Raw genomic sequence first — 17,547 nt, 5'->3', positions numbered from 1 at the left:
TTCTTACTAAGGCATGCCACTTAAAACCTCCCTTTCATTTGCTAGTCTAGGCTGGCCCTGCTGTAGAGGAAAAAGAAGCCATCACCTGGAAAAGGTAAAGACAAGAGAAAGCAGAGAGGGACTGGCATTTCCTTGTATGCCTAGAGCCAGCCCTCTAGTTGCTGTTTCCTTCTGAGCAAAAGTCAAGGGCTGCTTCTACACGAGAAGACTCTGTTGACAGAAGTCACTGTCAGAAGTGATATCCTGGCAAAACTTCTGTTGACGGATAGAATCTACACATAAAAGCAGATTGAAAGAGCAATCTGCTCTGTTGACAGAGCAGCCAGGCTGCCTGGCCCTCTCTTGATAGAATGGTTGACTGGATGCTCTGCAAACAGGACTGCCCAGTGAATCGGAAGCCCTGCCTGTCGGACAAAAGGGCCCTGGAGCATCTACACATCTGTTTTGTCAACAGAACACTGTTGAGAGCAGTGTTATACCTGAATGTAGAGAGGTATAATGCTGCTGATGGATGTGCTGGGTTTTGTCAACAAACTGTTGCCAAAGTGTATTTTGTGCGTAGACACTCCATGGGTTTGCCTGACAAAAGCCTAGTTTTGCTGGGAAAAGCTTCTTGTGTAGATGTAGCCAAGGTGTTTGTTTTGGACAAATGAATCCTGGTTTACAACATTGTTTCAGAACTGTAATGGTTCACATAACAAGACCGCTGGGAAGATTAGTTTTGTTGTGCAGCGAAGAAGGAATTGATTGGGCCTTGAGAATGAATGAAAGGGCAGCAATGGGTGGACAGGGGAGGCATTCAGGGAAGAGAGAAAGTTTATGCAATTAACTTATTTTGAAACATATTGATTTTTTTCTTTCATTTTGTTTGCTTGTTTTAATATCTGTAAAGCTCTCAAAGCACTGGACTGGAAGACTTTCTTATAAATACATATGTAACTGTCATCTCTGTACTGAAATGAGAACAAATTACACTGACTGAACAAAAAGGATTCACTCTAAGCAGCTATTGACTAAACACTGGCCTGTCTTTCTGAAGTAGTTTGCTGAAGACTCCCATGGCCTGGTCCACATTACAAAATCCATTGCTATGAATTCCCAATATCTGGCACAGGTCCTCCTATGAAGACTATGTAAAGAAAAAACATCAAGACTTTTGGCTTAAGGAGCTCTTTTGTTTTAAAAAAAACAGTATGTTGCCCTTTCCTGGGGAAGTCTTGAAAAGAACACCATAACTTCCTGCTAATTAACTGTAATATGTATATAGTATACAAATGCTTAGATTGCATTAACATATTTCATGAAAGCATACATTATAAACTAAAATGCTCCTGAGTTTCGTACAAATGCAACCAATACATTTGATGTTAATGTTACATAAAATATTTGGAGCCATGACACCCGTATCCATTCTGTAAATGGTTGTTTGTTATGTGGTTATGCTGCCACCATGTGGATATTTCAGTTAGATAATCCACATTACCGAATTTTATGTAGCCTACATGATCAATACCAATATTTATAGATTTTCAATTTTGTACAAGAGTAGATAGGCAGTTCATGAAATGATTATAATTACATAAGAACAGCTGGTCAGAAATTCAATGATGTTTAAAAACCATAGTCCTGGTACACCAGTTACTTTTGCACACATTTTCACTAAAAATGCAGACTTCTGTTCCCAAAAAATTTATTGTAGGGGTTTAACATTAAAAATCTCCAAAAATCTACCTCTTCCTTTACACTCCTTTCCCACTGCAAAAATAATACAATTCACTTAACTGTTTTGATTTTTTTGCAGGGACAAAAATTGCTTAACTGCTGTCCTCGTTTTTCAAAAACTTTATATAGCAGCTGAGTGTCAAAAATGTATTTCCTCAATGACTGCCTTGTACTTTTATTTCTGATATAATGAAATGTTCTGGATTTTTTTTTTTTTTTAAAAGTATACATACCGACAGAAGAAGAAATGCCTAGGATAGCATAGCTTAGCCTATTGTTCACATTAAAAAGACAATTCAGAAATGCAAATAAAGACAATACTTCCACCTAGGGGTAGGAATATAATTTGTGACATTGATTGCATGACCCAGGTTTGTACAACATACATTGTTTTAGCAAACAAGTCTAACTAAATAAAATTCAGCTTTCTTGGTTTTACACCATAGAACACTGCTGTAAAATAATTGTTCTGTGAAATCAGTTTATATGGTATGATTTAGTTTTTTTGTGATATAAAAAGAGACTTTGGTAATAAGCATGCATAGCATCAGATTCTTAATATTTCATTGGCAAAGACTTTAAATACTTTATTTCCATCCTAGATTCTTACCAATAGAAAATGCAAAATTCTAACATTGTATTTTCATCATAGTGAAAATATATTTCTCCAAAACTTCTAAGTTGGCCCAACAATTCACAGACATCAGACAACCAAGAGGATCTGGTTCAGGTAAAAAGAAGCAAGGCTTATCCTCATACTGAGGTTCTATGCCACCACACCACTGACAGGCCCGACTGGCTACTGTGACACCCCTAGACTCTGAGGCTACATCTATACTACAGCAATCAAAAAAATCTTCTTTCAAAAGATTGCATCCACAAACAAAAAAACAGGCTGAAAGATCAATCTGCTTTTTTCATAGAGAGCACCCACACAGGCCTCAACTCTTTCGAAAGAACGGGCCAGGGATCAAAAAATCCAGTGCCATGACAACTGCTCTTTCAAAAAAAAAAAAAAAAAGGGCCCATGGAGCACCTACACGTTTTTTTTTCAAAAGAAGTTTTTGAAAGATGGCGCTCTTCCTGATCCCGGAGCAGAAGAAGGCTTCCAGAAGAAAAGCTGCATTCTTTTGATTTCGGATCAAAAGAGCACATTTTATATGTGGATGCTCCATGCGTTCTTTTGAAAAAGAGCCTGATTTTCCAAAAGAACTTGCTAATGTAGACACAGCCGAAGAGTAGTGGGGAGAGGGATTTACATAGTGATTAGGAAGAAAAACCTATGATAGTTAACGCTGACTCAAGCTGACTTCTCTCGTGCTGGTATTCTCATCTGGTTCTGCAGAGGTTACAGCAGAGTACAAATCAGAAAGGCAAGTCCTTATCAGGCTAGCTGGAGGTAACCAAGCCATGGTAGGCAGAGGAATGCTTTCAGCAGAAAAAGAGAGGAGCTGTATCCTTGCCTTTGACAACTCTCTTTTACTTTCCCACCTGAGGTTTTTTTAAGGGAATGAAGCCATCACTCCAGCCCTCAAACCCTGAATCCTTCCCTTCTTTCTGGAGTCCCAGACCCAGGATTTTGAAGAGAAGCCACAGAGCAAGAACTCACTCCTAGATCCACAGGTTCATGCTCCCTCCGCTACAGAAGCATCTGACTTTAGGCTTCTTTTCACTTATCACTTTAGAATGGCGTATAGGTCTTTCATGTGGTTATACCAAAAAAGAAGCTTCGCATTTTGTGCTTTGTTTCTGAATTTTATGGGCTAAATATTAGCCTAATGAAGCAGCAGTAGAGTTACTGTGGGTCCTCAAAGAAAAACCTGCAGCTGACCCATGCTAACTAACTCAGCCTTGGGGAGCTGCTTTCATTGCTGTATAGACGTCTTGGCTCGGGCTAGAGCCCAAGCTCTGGGACCCTGTGAGGTGGGACAGTCCCAGACCCCGGGCTCCAGCTTCACTTCAGAAGTCTACACAGCGGTGAAACAGCCTCAGAGCCTAAGTCTCACAAGCCTGTCAGTCAGTCAGCACAGGCCAGCTGCAGGTGACTGCTAGCTGTGTAGACCTAACCCTGGAGACAAAGTGAGGCAAAATTTTTATACTGGACAAACTTCTGTTGGAGGAAAGTCCAAGCTTTTGCGTTACAGAGAATTCTTTTGGTGTGGGGAAGGAAATCACAGTATCTCAGCTAGGGACAGGTTTTTAATCGTATGCCATGGGGTAACACAATTTGTAGGTCATCACTTGAAAGTTAGTGGGCAACTGAGGGCTCGATTGTTATGCATAAGACATTTGAAATAGATAATGTGGAGTAGCATGCAGCACGGTATGTTATGAACTGTTATAATGAATCATAAAATCAGGGTATGTATATACAGTGAAGTTATTTTGAAATAACAGGCATGATTTTGAAATAACTTTGCTAGTGTCTAGAAAATGCAACTGCTGCATTGAAATAACTTTGAAATAGCAGTTGGATTATTTTGAAATTGATAAACCTCATGGTATGAGAAATAGTGCCTATTTCAAAATAGGAGCTGTGTAGACAGGGGCTGTCTCTACACTAGCAATTTCTTTTGGAAGATTTTTTTGAAAGAAGGGGGCTCTTTTGTAAGATCTCATGAAGTGTCTCCACACAAAAAGCATTCTTTTGAAAGTAAATTGAAAGAATGTGGCGCTCCTTTTGAAATTGCTCTTCCCTTCCCATTTCAGGAAGAGAACCTTCTTTTGGAAGCTTCTTTCAAAAGAAAACGTGTGTAGACACTCCTCAGGAAACTTCTTTTGAAAGAGCAGTCCTCATGGGGCCAGCTATTCAAACCCTGGCCCATTCTTTCGAAACAGTGGGGGCTGTGTGGACGCTCTCTTTTGAAAGAGCAGACCACTCTTTAGATCCGCTTTTTTGTGTGTGGATGCACTCTTTCGAAAGAAGTTCTTTCAGAAGAAATCTTCCGGAAGGGCTTCTTTCAAAAGATCTCTGAATTGTAGATATAGCCTGGAAATTGAGCCTATTTTGAAATAAGCCATAGGGCGTCCAATGGCTCTATTTTGAAACAGAGCATCTACTCACAATACAGCCTATTTCAAAACAGCAGAGCACTGTGTTTACTAATGAAGCACTGAAATACATATTCAGTACCTCATTAGCATGCGGGCGGCCACAGCACTTCGAAACTGACGCGGCTCGCTGCTGCGCGGCTCATCCAGACGGGGCTCCTTTTCGACAGGACCCCGGCAACTTCGAAGTCCCCTTATTCCTTTCTACTCCCCCTGGATGCTGATGTCTTTCTCATTTCCCACAATGGGTTAAGAGCTCTGCAATGGGTGTAACTTTACCTACTGACACACATTGTACTTTCTCCTTGTCATGCTTTTCAAATTTGACATTTTACTGCTATTAGTCATTTCTTTAGGGAGTAGCTGATACATATTATTTCTACCACTGAATTCTACCTCCAAAATGCCCATTGCGCAAGAGCTGACACTCTTAACATAGCACAACGTCTTAGAGATATCTTGATCTGATTATGTATTACACTGACACTCTCCTGGCCTAGGATTCAGTGGGATGGCACATACAATAGGATGACAAAAAGGGTTTATTTGACATTTTAAAATTGTCATCAAGTCAAAAGTCGGCTCTTTGATAGTAGATGGATTCCATTCCCTATTATGGTATACACAGTAAAATGATTTCTGCTCCTTCTTTCCCTCTTCCCCCATAAGATCAGAAACTGTTTTACATTGTTGAGCTACATGGATTTGGTGTGTTTTTCTGTAGCCGCTAAGAAAACCATCTGACTGACAGTCCCAGGTATCCTTAATTTAACACTTTCTGAGGGCTTCACTTCAGAGACTAACACAAAGCCCTAAATATTGTAAAACAAATGACCTCTCTAGTACCACATGCTAGTTGTAAACTTGTGACTTTCTGCTATGCAATGGAAGGCACCTGGCCTGGCTCCATGTACACAGAAGGCTTCCCTCTGACACAGACATGCCTTCTGGGCCCCAGCCAGGAATATTCTATTTGCTTGCCAAAATCCATAAATGAGGAAACCCCATATACTCTATCACTTCAGATATTGGTATCCTTACTACCAGACCATCCAGCTATGTAGACTCCCTCCTCAAAAGTCATGCCACCAGCACATCTAACTATCACTGAGATACCACTGGCTTCCTGAGGAAATTAGAACACCCAAAATTTTCCTGAAACCATACTTGCCACCATGGATGCAGAAACTCCCTACACCAAAATTCCACATGAAGATGGAATCCAAGCAATTAGGAACACTATCCTCAATGTTGAGTACTGCGTGCAGATGTGGTCTCCTCACCTCAAAAAAGATATATTGGCATTAGAAAAGGTTCAGAAAAGGGCGACTAAGATGATTAGGGGCTTGGAACGGGTCCCATATGAGGAGAGGCTAAAAAGACTGGGACTTTTCAGTTTGGAAAAGAGGCGATTGAGGGGCGATATGATAGAGGTATAGAAATATAGGAATATAGAAAAATTATTTACCTTTTCCCATAATACAAGAACTAGGGGACACCAAATGAAATTGATGGGTAGTAGGTTCAAAACTAATAAAAGGAAATTTTTCTTCACACAGCGCACAGTCAACCTGTGGAACTCCTTGCCCAAGGAGGCTGTGAAGGCCAGGACTCTATTAGGGTTTAAAAAACAGCTTGATAAATTTTTGCAGGTTAGGTCCACAAATGGCTATTAGCCAGGGATAAAGTATGGTGCCCTAGCCATCAGAACAAGGGCAGGAGATGGATGGCAGGAGATAAATCACTTGATCATTGTCTTCTTCTCCTTCTCTGGGGCACCTGGCATTGGCCACCGTTGGCAGATGGGATGCTGGGCTGGATGGACCTTTGGTCTGACCCAGTATGGCCATTCTTATGTTCTTATGTTACCATGGCAAATCTGGTGGCTAACCTATGTAACTTTGTTCTCACCCACAATTATTTCTGATTTGTGGACAACTTACACCTCCAGATCAGCAGCATTGTTTTGGGTACCTGCATGACCCTGCAGTATGCTAACATTTTTATGGAAGACTTAGAACGTTTCCTCAGCTCCCATTCCTTATTATCCCTCCTTTACTTATGCTATGTCATTGACATCTTTATCATTTGGACCCATGGTAGAGAAACTCTGGAAGAATTCCACTGAGATTTTAACAACCTGCACCCTACCATCAATCTCAGCCTTGACCATTCCACATGAGTGATCCATTTCCTGGACACCATAGTACTGATGGCCAAATCAATACCACTCTCTTCCAGAAACCCACTGACTGCTACACTTACCTACATGCCTCCACCTTCCATCCAAGAAGCATCAGATGGTCCATTATTTACAGTCAAGCCCTTAGATACAACTGCACCTGCTCCGATCCTACTGACGGAAACCTAAATCTTCAAGATCTCTACCAAGCAGTCATAAAACGTAACTACCCCCCCAGGAGAAGTTTTTAAAAAAAAACAAGAACACATTGACAGGGACAGACTAATATCCAGAAACCAACTACCTCAAGATAGATCCTAGAAGGTCAACAACAGAACACCACTTGTCATTACCTTTAGCCCCCAGGGCAAACCCCTGCAGCACATTACTAACAACCTACAACATGTACTGGCACATGATGGTGCACTCCGAGAGGTTCTGGGCGAGGGGCCTGTTCTCACCTACAGACAATTACCTAACCTCAGGAAAATTCTCACTAGCAAACACAGACCACACTACAGTAATACTAATCCTGGAACTTTTCCTTGCAACAAACCCTGGTGCCTACTTTGTCTCCTATTTCATCTGGAGACACCATCACCGGCCCTAACCACATCAGTTACAGGATCATGGGCTCATATTCCTGTACCTCAGACAATATTATATATGCCATCATGTGCCAGCAATGCCATTCTGCTATGTATATTGGACAGACTAGACAATCACTTCACCAGAGAATGAATGGACACAAATCAGACATTAGGGATCTGAATACACATAAACTTGTCAGTGAGCATCGCTGTGGCATGGGCCTCACTGTTGAAGACCTGAGAATATGCATCTTAAAACAAAGAGACTTTAACACCAGATTACAAAGGGAAACGTGAACTACAGTTTATGCTCAAATTCAATACTTTTCAACTTGGCCTTACTAGAGATAGCAGTTACCTTACGCATTACAAAGACAGCTTGCTCATCTTTGATATTCGTAGTGATCTCAGGCATGTCACTGAACTTAATTTACACTTGCAGTAAATAATTTTCTCTCTCCCCCCGCCCCCGCTTCTGTCCTATGTATCCAATTTATCAGTCTTCATTCAATTTTTTTGTCTGTATCTCTGCTACATAATCACATAAGTTCACTTTCAGCACCGTTTCCAGTATACCACTATTTTGAGACCTGAGGAAGTGGGTCTGCCCCATGAAAGCTCAACACCTAATAAATCATTTTGTTAGGTCTTTAAAATGCTACATGACTGCTTTTTTGTTCTGACTTTATACACACACCAATGTCCATTAGGACCAAGTGCATGGCAGTCAATGAAGTCCTACCAGAGTAAACACAACATCAGTGAAACCAGAACTATGGCCTGAACCTTTAATACAGTTTGGGAACTTGGATTTCTTTTGCAACTATTGTAAACACACACACACACACACACACACACACAAAGTTTATTTTAATATCTCTCTGGTTTATTTCAGAACTTCCCACTGAAATCACAACAATGATAATCCATGTGAAATGGAGCAACAGTGAGGGACAGAGAAAATCAGGGGAGTGAAGCTACTGAACCACAGTGTCTCTAAGGGATTGGTTATTTAGTTGTGTTGTTCTGTTTAAAATACCTTTATTTCAGTACAAAGCCTTTTTTCCTCGTTTTAAAAAAATTCTGTTAATTTCTAGAGTTTTCCCTTCTTTTCCAAGAAGATGTATGAGGCAAGCACTTAGGCTTTGCTTTGACTTGTCAAATGCTCATATGTGATAAGTTTACCATAAACACTTTCTTCTCTATATTTTTAAATCTCTTTTTAAGTGCTGTCCATATGACTACACTCTTAGTGAAAGCCCTGTGACAGACACAAAGCCATCTTAATTAGGGCAGATAAATTACTTATAACAAATAAAGCAGACTCCAATAAAGTAGGACTTGTTTTAGGACAATTTCAAATAAAGCAGGTTATGCTGATATCCCTGATATACTCTCTCATATAATATGTAGGTTAAGAATTGATAAGGCTTCACAATATCATCAGATAAGAAGCAGGGCCTTGAAAAATTCAGATATAGGTCTGATTCTCAAAGACTAGAAAGTGTAACAGCTTTCTCTTAAAATGAAATGTGTTGAATAGCTTTTGAATGCTGTATCTGCTGCCTGTACAGCCTTATAGGACGGCTTGTCCTTTAGCTAAAATAGAACTAGAAATCAACAGAAGCTTTAAGAGTTCAAGATGTAATATATCAGAGACAGATTTAACTTTCTGGTCGTTAAGACAGCTCTCTCCCATCCCATCAGGAGTGCAGATGAAAAGGCAAATAATAGGAGAGTTCAGGCCTACATAAAACAGTAGGACTGAATCATCTGTTCCACAGAGAATATGCATTCTATTTCAGCAAAGGAAGTATTTCAGCATTAGCCCTGTTCAGTAGCTGAAAATTAATTAGTAGTTATAGACAGTTATTATGCTTTCCATTATCTCTTGATATTTCATGGAAAATGTGCAAAAAGTCTACTTCATTGACTCTGTTGTGAGAAAAATCCCACATTCCAAAAAATAATTGTAAGGCTACTAGGAAGTAAGAATAAAAAGTAATGAGAAAAACATTTACCTCATGGTATAGAGTAGAGTGCCATCGTCTTCAAGGCGTAGAAGTTTGTTCGGTGTTGTCATGTTGTGAGCTATAGATTTTTTACCATTATGGAAGAAAGTATCTGGAGTCCAAATCTTGCTGGCAAGCAGATTGTTAAGAGGGAGGCGTTGCATTGGTCCTTTGAATCGAAGTCTTTCATCTTTCCAGCTTTGTCGAAAAAAAACATCAATGGTGTATTCCTGGCATAAAGAACCAGTCATGTTAATAATATGTCTCAAAATAAATAATCTTTTCACAGTTATTTTAGCAACATAAATAATACTGATTCAGGGTCCATATGCTTTAACCTACCATTTCTGTGTCTGACACTGGACCAAAACTGGTAACATAGATGTCTGTTTTCACCTGAGTTATTCTCTCTGTAACAAAGAGACATAGACCCTGAATAAGTAATTGCTGTAACACACACATACACATTCTGGATATATTTCTTTTTCTGTTAACAACCTTTGTTATCTTAGGCAAAGATTTCTACCCAGCCAAAAACTTAAAAATTCACTGGGACTTGGGTGCATAACTGTTGCCTTTGATAATCCCACCCTTAATGGGGGTTTGACCATGGGATTTGCTGAAGTTTATAAGTGAGCTAGGAAACCAAATGCCGTTTTTTCACTGGTAGCGTGGGTAGGTCAGGAAAGTCTTCTAAAACACAAAATACATGTATGTTAACTGTAATTTTGTCCTATGGACATGTATGAAAGGCCTGATTCCTGAAAGGCATTACTATGCCAACTTGAAAGTCCATTATACACATACAAAATCAGAATGTTGCAATGCACATACAATCATACTTTGATGTAACTGACTCAACTGGGTAGAGTAATAGTGTGTTAGCCCTCCAAGGAGTTACCCTAAAGAGTATAAAATCTGCATAGATAATTTGCTGCACAAAGGAAGAGAGTTGTAACATTAAGCATTGTGTAAGAATGGTGAAATACACGAAATGGTCTATTAGTTCCTTGAGTTTCATTGGGATTTATCCTTTTAAACTTGTTTTGTGGCTATGATTTTCAGCCACCAGATTATTAATACTTCTTTGCAGAGAGGATTATGGTTCACCTACAGTGGCAATTAGAAGAATATGTGCCATAGGCCAACCTGATCCAAACCCAATTTGAATCCTTTGATTTTGAATCCTTTGAGCGTAACACCAAAGACTTCAACGGGCCTTGGAATGGGCTCTCTGTTCAAGGAGACTGAATTTTATTAGGCCACACACAGTGAACTAAATACATTTTTTAAGGACTCGGGCATCAGATAAGAGCCACAGTGTTACTGGTACAAGGGGTTTCCAATTTTATACAAGTAATGGGATGGTCTCACAATGGAGATATCCATGCAGTCCTTACGCAAGTAAGACTAACCTGAAATAGAGACTTTCCTAAGTGAAGGTTAGGCCCATTGTTTTCGGATTGGGCCACGACTGAGGATTTCTAAATATTGACGCAATCTACTGCCAAATGTAATCCTTTCAACAGGGTTATTTTAAATTAGTATTAAAATAATTTATTGTCTGAGTTGTTTATTACAGTTTTGTACATGATACTCAGTATATATTCACCTGACACATTATTTCACTGAAGCCTACCAAAGACAAATAATCATGTTGCCACACTGGAAATGTTATCAGTGTGATGCACCACTCCACATGATGGAGGTTTTTGCTCACCTATCATCAGCTGCAACACCTTTGTGGTCTGCTTTATTTTTGAAACACATAACAATACCACACCACTGTAACAGCCAAATGCAAATAGCCAAGCAAGGCTGCTCTGACCCAAAGCACAATGGAAAACAGTCTGTGTGGCTCGCTTCAGCTAAGGCCAAGGCAAAGGTATGAAGTTCCAACAGCTCACTTCAGCGGTGTTCCAGAGGAAAAGGAGCCCTGGTTTTCCTTCCAAATGTGGCCTTTTACCAACTGACAAATCCATCCACTCATCCCTTTTGGGCTGACAGCATATCCCTCTTATGTAGCCTAAGGAGGGATTAATTAATTGCCCACAGATGGCTGAATGACACGGTGAATCCCTTCAGTCAAGGCGAGCAACAGGGGTTCTTCTAAAGAGAGAGTCCTCTCACCAGCTTCTGGAAAGTATCTTATTCCCCTTCACATTCAGCCATCTCTAAACAAAGGCTTCAGTGGATTTCCATAGGGTTAAGTAGACAGACCAAGTATACTTAACAGGTTTGCCCCACTAAGAAGGTATTAATTTTATGGTGACTCCACTGTTTTACTTGCACAATAGTGGCACTCAATGCAGTAACAATAGAAACTGTACCTCCCAGTCCTGGGCGCAGTCTATTGTCATAGCCATCCAGCAGGCCATCCAAAATCCTGGTGAATATGGTAATGTTATCATTGGTGTCATCTCTCCCTGAAGCTGTTGGCATTTGTGAGAGGCTGTTTTAAATAAAGAAATGAAAAAGGAAACAGATTAAAAGCTGTGCCAGTTACAGAGGAATCCATGAGGATTGATGATCAAACCCCTTTTCCTTCTGATTTTCTACTCATTCCTGTAATCTGAAGTATTCTGATGAAATTCTGCATTGTCAGCTCTGTGCCTCATGTTCCTCCTCTGCTTCTTTTTTATTTGCTTCTGGGAGATGTTGTGGCATATCTTTCTGTAGGAAAAATCTCAGAAGACCAAAGATGACAAAGTGGCCATTATTAAGTCTTTTTTTTTTTCTTTTCCTACATACCTGTATAAATACTATGGTATCAGACCCTGGGTGCTTTCTGTGAGTTTACAGACAAATCAAACTTAACCTCATATCTTGGATATAAGGGAGAAAGCTATATTAACTTCTTTCCAGTATTTTTAGAATGAAGAATACATAACTGAAGACAAGGAAAATATTGGGTCTCAAGGAGAAATGCCTAAAATATTTTCACTGAAATATCTTACTGTTTTGGTGAAAAAAAAATACAGTTCACCAAAAAGTGTCACGTAAAACTCACAACATTTTCAGTAAGAATGTCTATTGAAGAGTGCTTTGAAAACTGAAAATATGTTCTCCTTTTATAGCACCTGAAAAATATTGATGGCAAATTGTGGCGAAAAAGTTCTATGAAAAATAGCTGGCAGTTTTACTGCCTCTTCTAATCCCATGTTCTCGGTGTAGCCACATATGCATCTCCACAATCCACTCCCACTTGCATTGGCCCATATGGAGGCACAGCCCCTGGCTACGTCTACACTAGAAGCATCTGTCTACAGAAATTACTGTTGGACGAGGTGTTCCAACAATAATTCTGTGACAGATTGTGTCTATGTAAAAGTGGATTATATTCTGACCTGCTCTGTCAACAAAGGTGCCCCCAGAACGTCTACATGGCTTTTTTGTCAACAGTTTCTGTCAACAACACACATTTTGCGTGCAGATGCTCTGTGAGTTTTCTTATCAAAAACCCCAGTTTTGGCTACAAAACTCTCCAGTGTAGACATAGCCCCAGTGTCTTTATCCATCCCCATTCTGTCCCTATCATCTTCTCTTATTTTCACAGAACAAAACCATGTCTGATACCAGGTCCCTATGGACAGGGACATTTTTTACAAACCTAGGCCTGTCTGGCTTTACATCAGATGAATGGTGACTTTCACACTCCCTTCCTGTGAAAATGCATGAGAGAAGAGAAAGAGCATAAAACTCACTCGGGTTCACTTCAGTGTTCTCTTTTCAGAGTGGAGAAGTTTGAGTGTTTGCTTGTCAGAGGAAGTGAGGACTGGAAACCCATGCATCTGTAGGCTCAGAGTTCACCAGGTTCAAGCCCTAAAAGTTCTGGGATTGATGGCCTGTAAGCTCTACTCACCCATGACCCCTTCCCTACTCCCACGTATCTTCAGATGGGGCTCTTCTGATTCTGACCCTTCTTCATTTACCCATTGCCAGTCCCCAGAGAATGCAAATACGTATGGCCACCTCTGCATAGTGCTTTACAAACATTAGTTCAGCCTCATGGCTCTTCTGCATTAGGAATTATTTCAATTTCCCACAAGAGATACATAGAGAAGTTCAAAACAAAAAAGTAGTCCAGTAGCACTTTAAAGACTAACAAAATAATGTATTAGGTGATGAACTTCCATGGGACAGACCCATTTCTTCAAACCATAGCCATACCAGAACAGACTCAATATTTAAGGAACCAAAAATAGTAATCAAGGTTGACAAATCAGAAAAAATATCATCAAGGTGAGCAAATCAGAGAGCCAGAAGGAGGTGGGGGAGTCAAGAATCAGATAAAGCAAAGTATGTAAAAGAGCCCCTAAAACGAGCTAGAAAATTGCCATCCAGGTTCAAACCATGTTAATGTGTCGAATTTGAATATAAAAGAGTTCAGCAGCCTCTCTTTCCAAACAGTTGTGAAAATTCCTTTTCAGTAAAACACACCTGTTTTAAATTCAAATTTGACTCATTAGCATGTGGTTTGAACCTGGATGGCAATTTTCTAACTCATTATAGAGGCTCTTTCACATACTTTGCTTTATCTAATTCTTGACTCCCTGCACCTCCTTCTGCCCCTCTGCTCTCTGATTTGCTCACCTTGATAATATTTTTCTGATCTGTCAACCTTAATTACTATTTTTGGTTCTCTGTGCCTTAAATATTGAGTCTGTTCTGGTGTGGCTATGGTCTGAAGAAGTGGGTCTGTCCCACGAAAGCTCACCTAATAAATTATTTTGTTAGTCTTTAAAGTGCTACTGGACTGCTTTTTTGTTTTGATAGTATATAGACTAGCACGGCTCTCTCTCAGTTACTACAGAGAACTTCAGGATCTCATTGTGATCTCTCTTATAAAAGTTTTACACCAGTGTAATGCCACTGACCTCAGTGGAACTACTCCTGCTTGAAGTAACATCAGAATTTGACCCTGAGTCAATTCCCATTGGTTAGAACCAAAAACTAGGTCACATCCCTCTACAGCAGGTAGAAGGGCCTCCAAGATGTACCATGGCTCTGCCAGAGAATTCCCAAAGCAACAAAAACAAATACTGCACTTGGTGAACCTTCTTCCAAGCCATGTATAGGGGAGTACTTGGGGTGGGGTGGGGACTTAGCAGTAGAGGGGGACTTCAATGTAGGACCATAGCAGGCAGTGCTGTAGAGATTCCCAGAAAGACTAGAGCCCACAAGGCAGCCCTGGGAGGTTGCTGTAACTTGGGCACTGAAGCAGGCTAAGTTATGTTAGGATCCTCTGCAGCCCCTTAAGCAACCCAGGAGAGGGCAAAGCCTCAAAGCCCCCTTTACAGCCTTCCCCCTTTTAGGTTTTTAGAGGCACAGCACTGAATCTCACCCTTTTCCCAAGCCACAAGACCATCCAATCATGTCATGATCTCCAGGTTCATTTAACTCCTAGTTCAGTCTCTTATGATCACATCTGCTCCATTGGCCATGCAGTGCCTAGCAGCTGGATGGTGCAATGCAAATGATCAACTAAAATAATATGGCACTTAACTACTAGAGTCAGACTAATTATAGAGTAATTCTGCTTGTTGGCTTACTGGGCAAGTGATGGATTTCAGGACAATAAGTTGTACACTTACTGTCAGTGAAGGTCAGTTGCACCTTCAATTTAGCTGAAAACAACATCCTAGTGAAGGGAGGCAGGCAGTAGAAGTGACAGAGGTAGTAACTATTCACTGGCATTGCTGACCCAGGAGAAAAGCCCCAGAACCCTGTTTAAAACATTTAATCAGCTTCTTTTTCCCCCAAGAGCAGCAAAAACAGTCAATTATGTCTCCTGGTAGACAGAAGGATGAAATCGTCCTTTTCTGTAAGAAGATTTTAAGACCATTAAGGGTTTATTATTTTCCAGCTCATTCCTGTCCCCAGTTCTCAACCTGGTCTCTGGAGAATTAATTAAATTAAACAGATAAATACATTAGTAGCATTGTTAGATTTTAAAGATGTCTCAAAAACAGGATGCCAAAATGCTAGTTCAGAAAAGTAAGACTTCTTTTTGTACCTGGCCAACTGAATTTCTCCAAAAGAATGCCAATAAACTCCCTTCCATTTATTACATAACCTATTAATTTGTCTCTGCATTCTGATGTAATCCCAGTCTCACTGAAAACCCTATTCGTAAAAAGAAAGCATGAAAGAAAAGCAGTATTGGAGTCTGAAATATTTTCCAGTACCTAATTTACCCTTTTTTGTGAAAGTGCTTGAGAGGATTGTTGTCAAGTAACTACCAGTATATCATCACCTGATCACAAACAATCTGTTAGCGTAAACTTGTCAGGCTTTGGAACAAATTGTAATAGATACAGTGGTTCTTAAGACTCCCAGTGATTTACCTTTCAGTGTGGATGATTGAGCATTTTTAGGGAATTATAAGGTTTTGCACTGCTGGACATTTCTGCTGCTTTTGATCATGTTGATCACACTGAACTAACTGCTATAGTAATTTGATTTGACAAGAAATACACTTGTTTGGTTTCGTGCATGTTGATCTGATCTTAAACAGGTTACCTCTTTTCCTTTTAACTCTTTTACTGTCTCTTAGGGGTGTTTCCTGGATCCACGGTCATTCCAAAACAAAAAATATTTATTTAAAAACAACTAAAGCTCCTCAGTGGCAATAACTTATTACATTATTTATAAAGCTCAGGCATTAGAAAATATGGAAATGAAGGCTGAAGATGGTACTTATGGACAGTCTTTACAGCACTCATAAAGAAACACATTCTTATCAAATATAAATACATGCTTATTTCATTGTAAAATTACAACCTTTACTTTGACCAAAAGTAAATGATTTTCTTATTCCCATTCTCAAAATATAAACTGCACACAAAGCCCATCTGTAAAATATAAAGCTGTTTTCATGTCTACAATTGCAGTGGTCTTGTCGCTCTCTGGCACCAGGATTTTACAAAGAAGGGGGAATGAAGTAACCTTTTATCTGTCTCTCTCACCAAAAGAAGACAGTCTGATAAAACATATAACCTCACCCATCACATCTCTAGATGTGTATATGTGGCAGATATGGCAACTCCAATTTGGTATCTTTGGGGAGCACTTAGGAATGATTTATGTATTAGTATAGTGATGCAAGAAGGGATACAACACAACTTCATCAAGACCTTAAAACGGTGGAGTTTGGTTAAGGCAAGATGCTGAGACTGTAAAGAGCTCCAATGAGGTACAGTCACCCTGAGATGGCTTGCGTGCGCTGGTTCCAACTGCATTTCCAGAGATCGAGAGACAAAGAAAGAATTTGGGATATCTAAAGACTGGGTTTAAAGAGAGTCACGATCTTCCTTTTGATTCAGCCAATGCCAGGACCTGTGATTCTAAGGAGACCTCTGCCCTTGCTGAAGGGACAGAAGGGATGTCGGTCAAGCTCACTTCCCATGCAGAAAATGGGCAGCTTTCTGGTATGTTAGGAACTTTTCTAGATATTTCCTCTGTGATGCTTTTATCCTAAGATGGTGAGTAGTCAGAAGTTTTTCAGAAAAATAGAATAGTTCACAATTTTCCATATCTGAAGAAGCGGGTCTGTCCCATAAACTGTTGGCGCACATGGGTCATAGCCTCATAGAGTGAGCTAAGGCTATCGCAGTGCAGTATATGACAGAGTAATGTGCAGCTTTATAACCCCTGGCCAGGAAGGAAAGATATATGAGTCTTCACCAAAGAGAGGTAATGCCTGGAAGTCTGAAACCTTAAGTGGGTGCCTGAAGGGACTACGGAGGAGAAACACGTGCAGTTAACTCTGAAGCTGTGAAGGTTTATTTCAGTGGCAAACATCGATCAATATCAAATGTGTATTACTACAATCTTCCTGTAATTCAGCATTACATGCCTCCTTTGGAAGAAGTGATTGCCAAAACATACATTAGACTGCTGCTGCACAGAAGCAGCACAGATTTTTATGAAGATGAGCTAAGCTTGCCTCCCCCCCACCTCCTCTGCTACCGAAAGACTTTAGCCCAGC

At 40.1% G+C, this 17,547-nt stretch overlaps 2 protein-coding genes across 2 annotated transcripts in view; one reads left to right on the top strand and one right to left on the bottom strand.

Annotated features, from left to right (window-relative positions):
* Positions 1-17,547, top strand: part of GABRB3 (gamma-aminobutyric acid type A receptor subunit beta3) — a 318,628-nt gene that overhangs the window by 51,033 nt on the left and 250,048 nt on the right. The gene's annotated exons all lie outside the window — the stretch shown is intronic.
* Positions 1-17,547, bottom strand: part of GABRA5 (gamma-aminobutyric acid type A receptor subunit alpha5) — a 98,643-nt gene that overhangs the window by 72,924 nt on the left and 8,172 nt on the right. The window contains exons 2-4 of the mRNA XM_074983289.1: positions 11,888-12,009; positions 9,900-9,967; positions 9,567-9,787 (exon numbers count right to left, since the gene is read on the bottom strand). Coding sequence (XP_074839390.1) covers positions 9,567-9,787; positions 9,900-9,967; positions 11,888-12,009 — 411 coding nt within the window. The remainder of the gene's footprint in view (positions 1-9,566; positions 9,788-9,899; positions 9,968-11,887; positions 12,010-17,547) is intronic.

Source organism: Carettochelys insculpta, chromosome 1 (assembly GCF_033958435.1).
Source record: "Carettochelys insculpta isolate YL-2023 chromosome 1, ASM3395843v1, whole genome shotgun sequence".
Classification (NCBI taxonomy): Eukaryota; Metazoa; Chordata; order Testudines; family Carettochelyidae; genus Carettochelys; species Carettochelys insculpta.
Note: the sequence above shows the minus strand (reverse complement) of the source record. Positions and strands in the feature narration are given on the sequence as shown.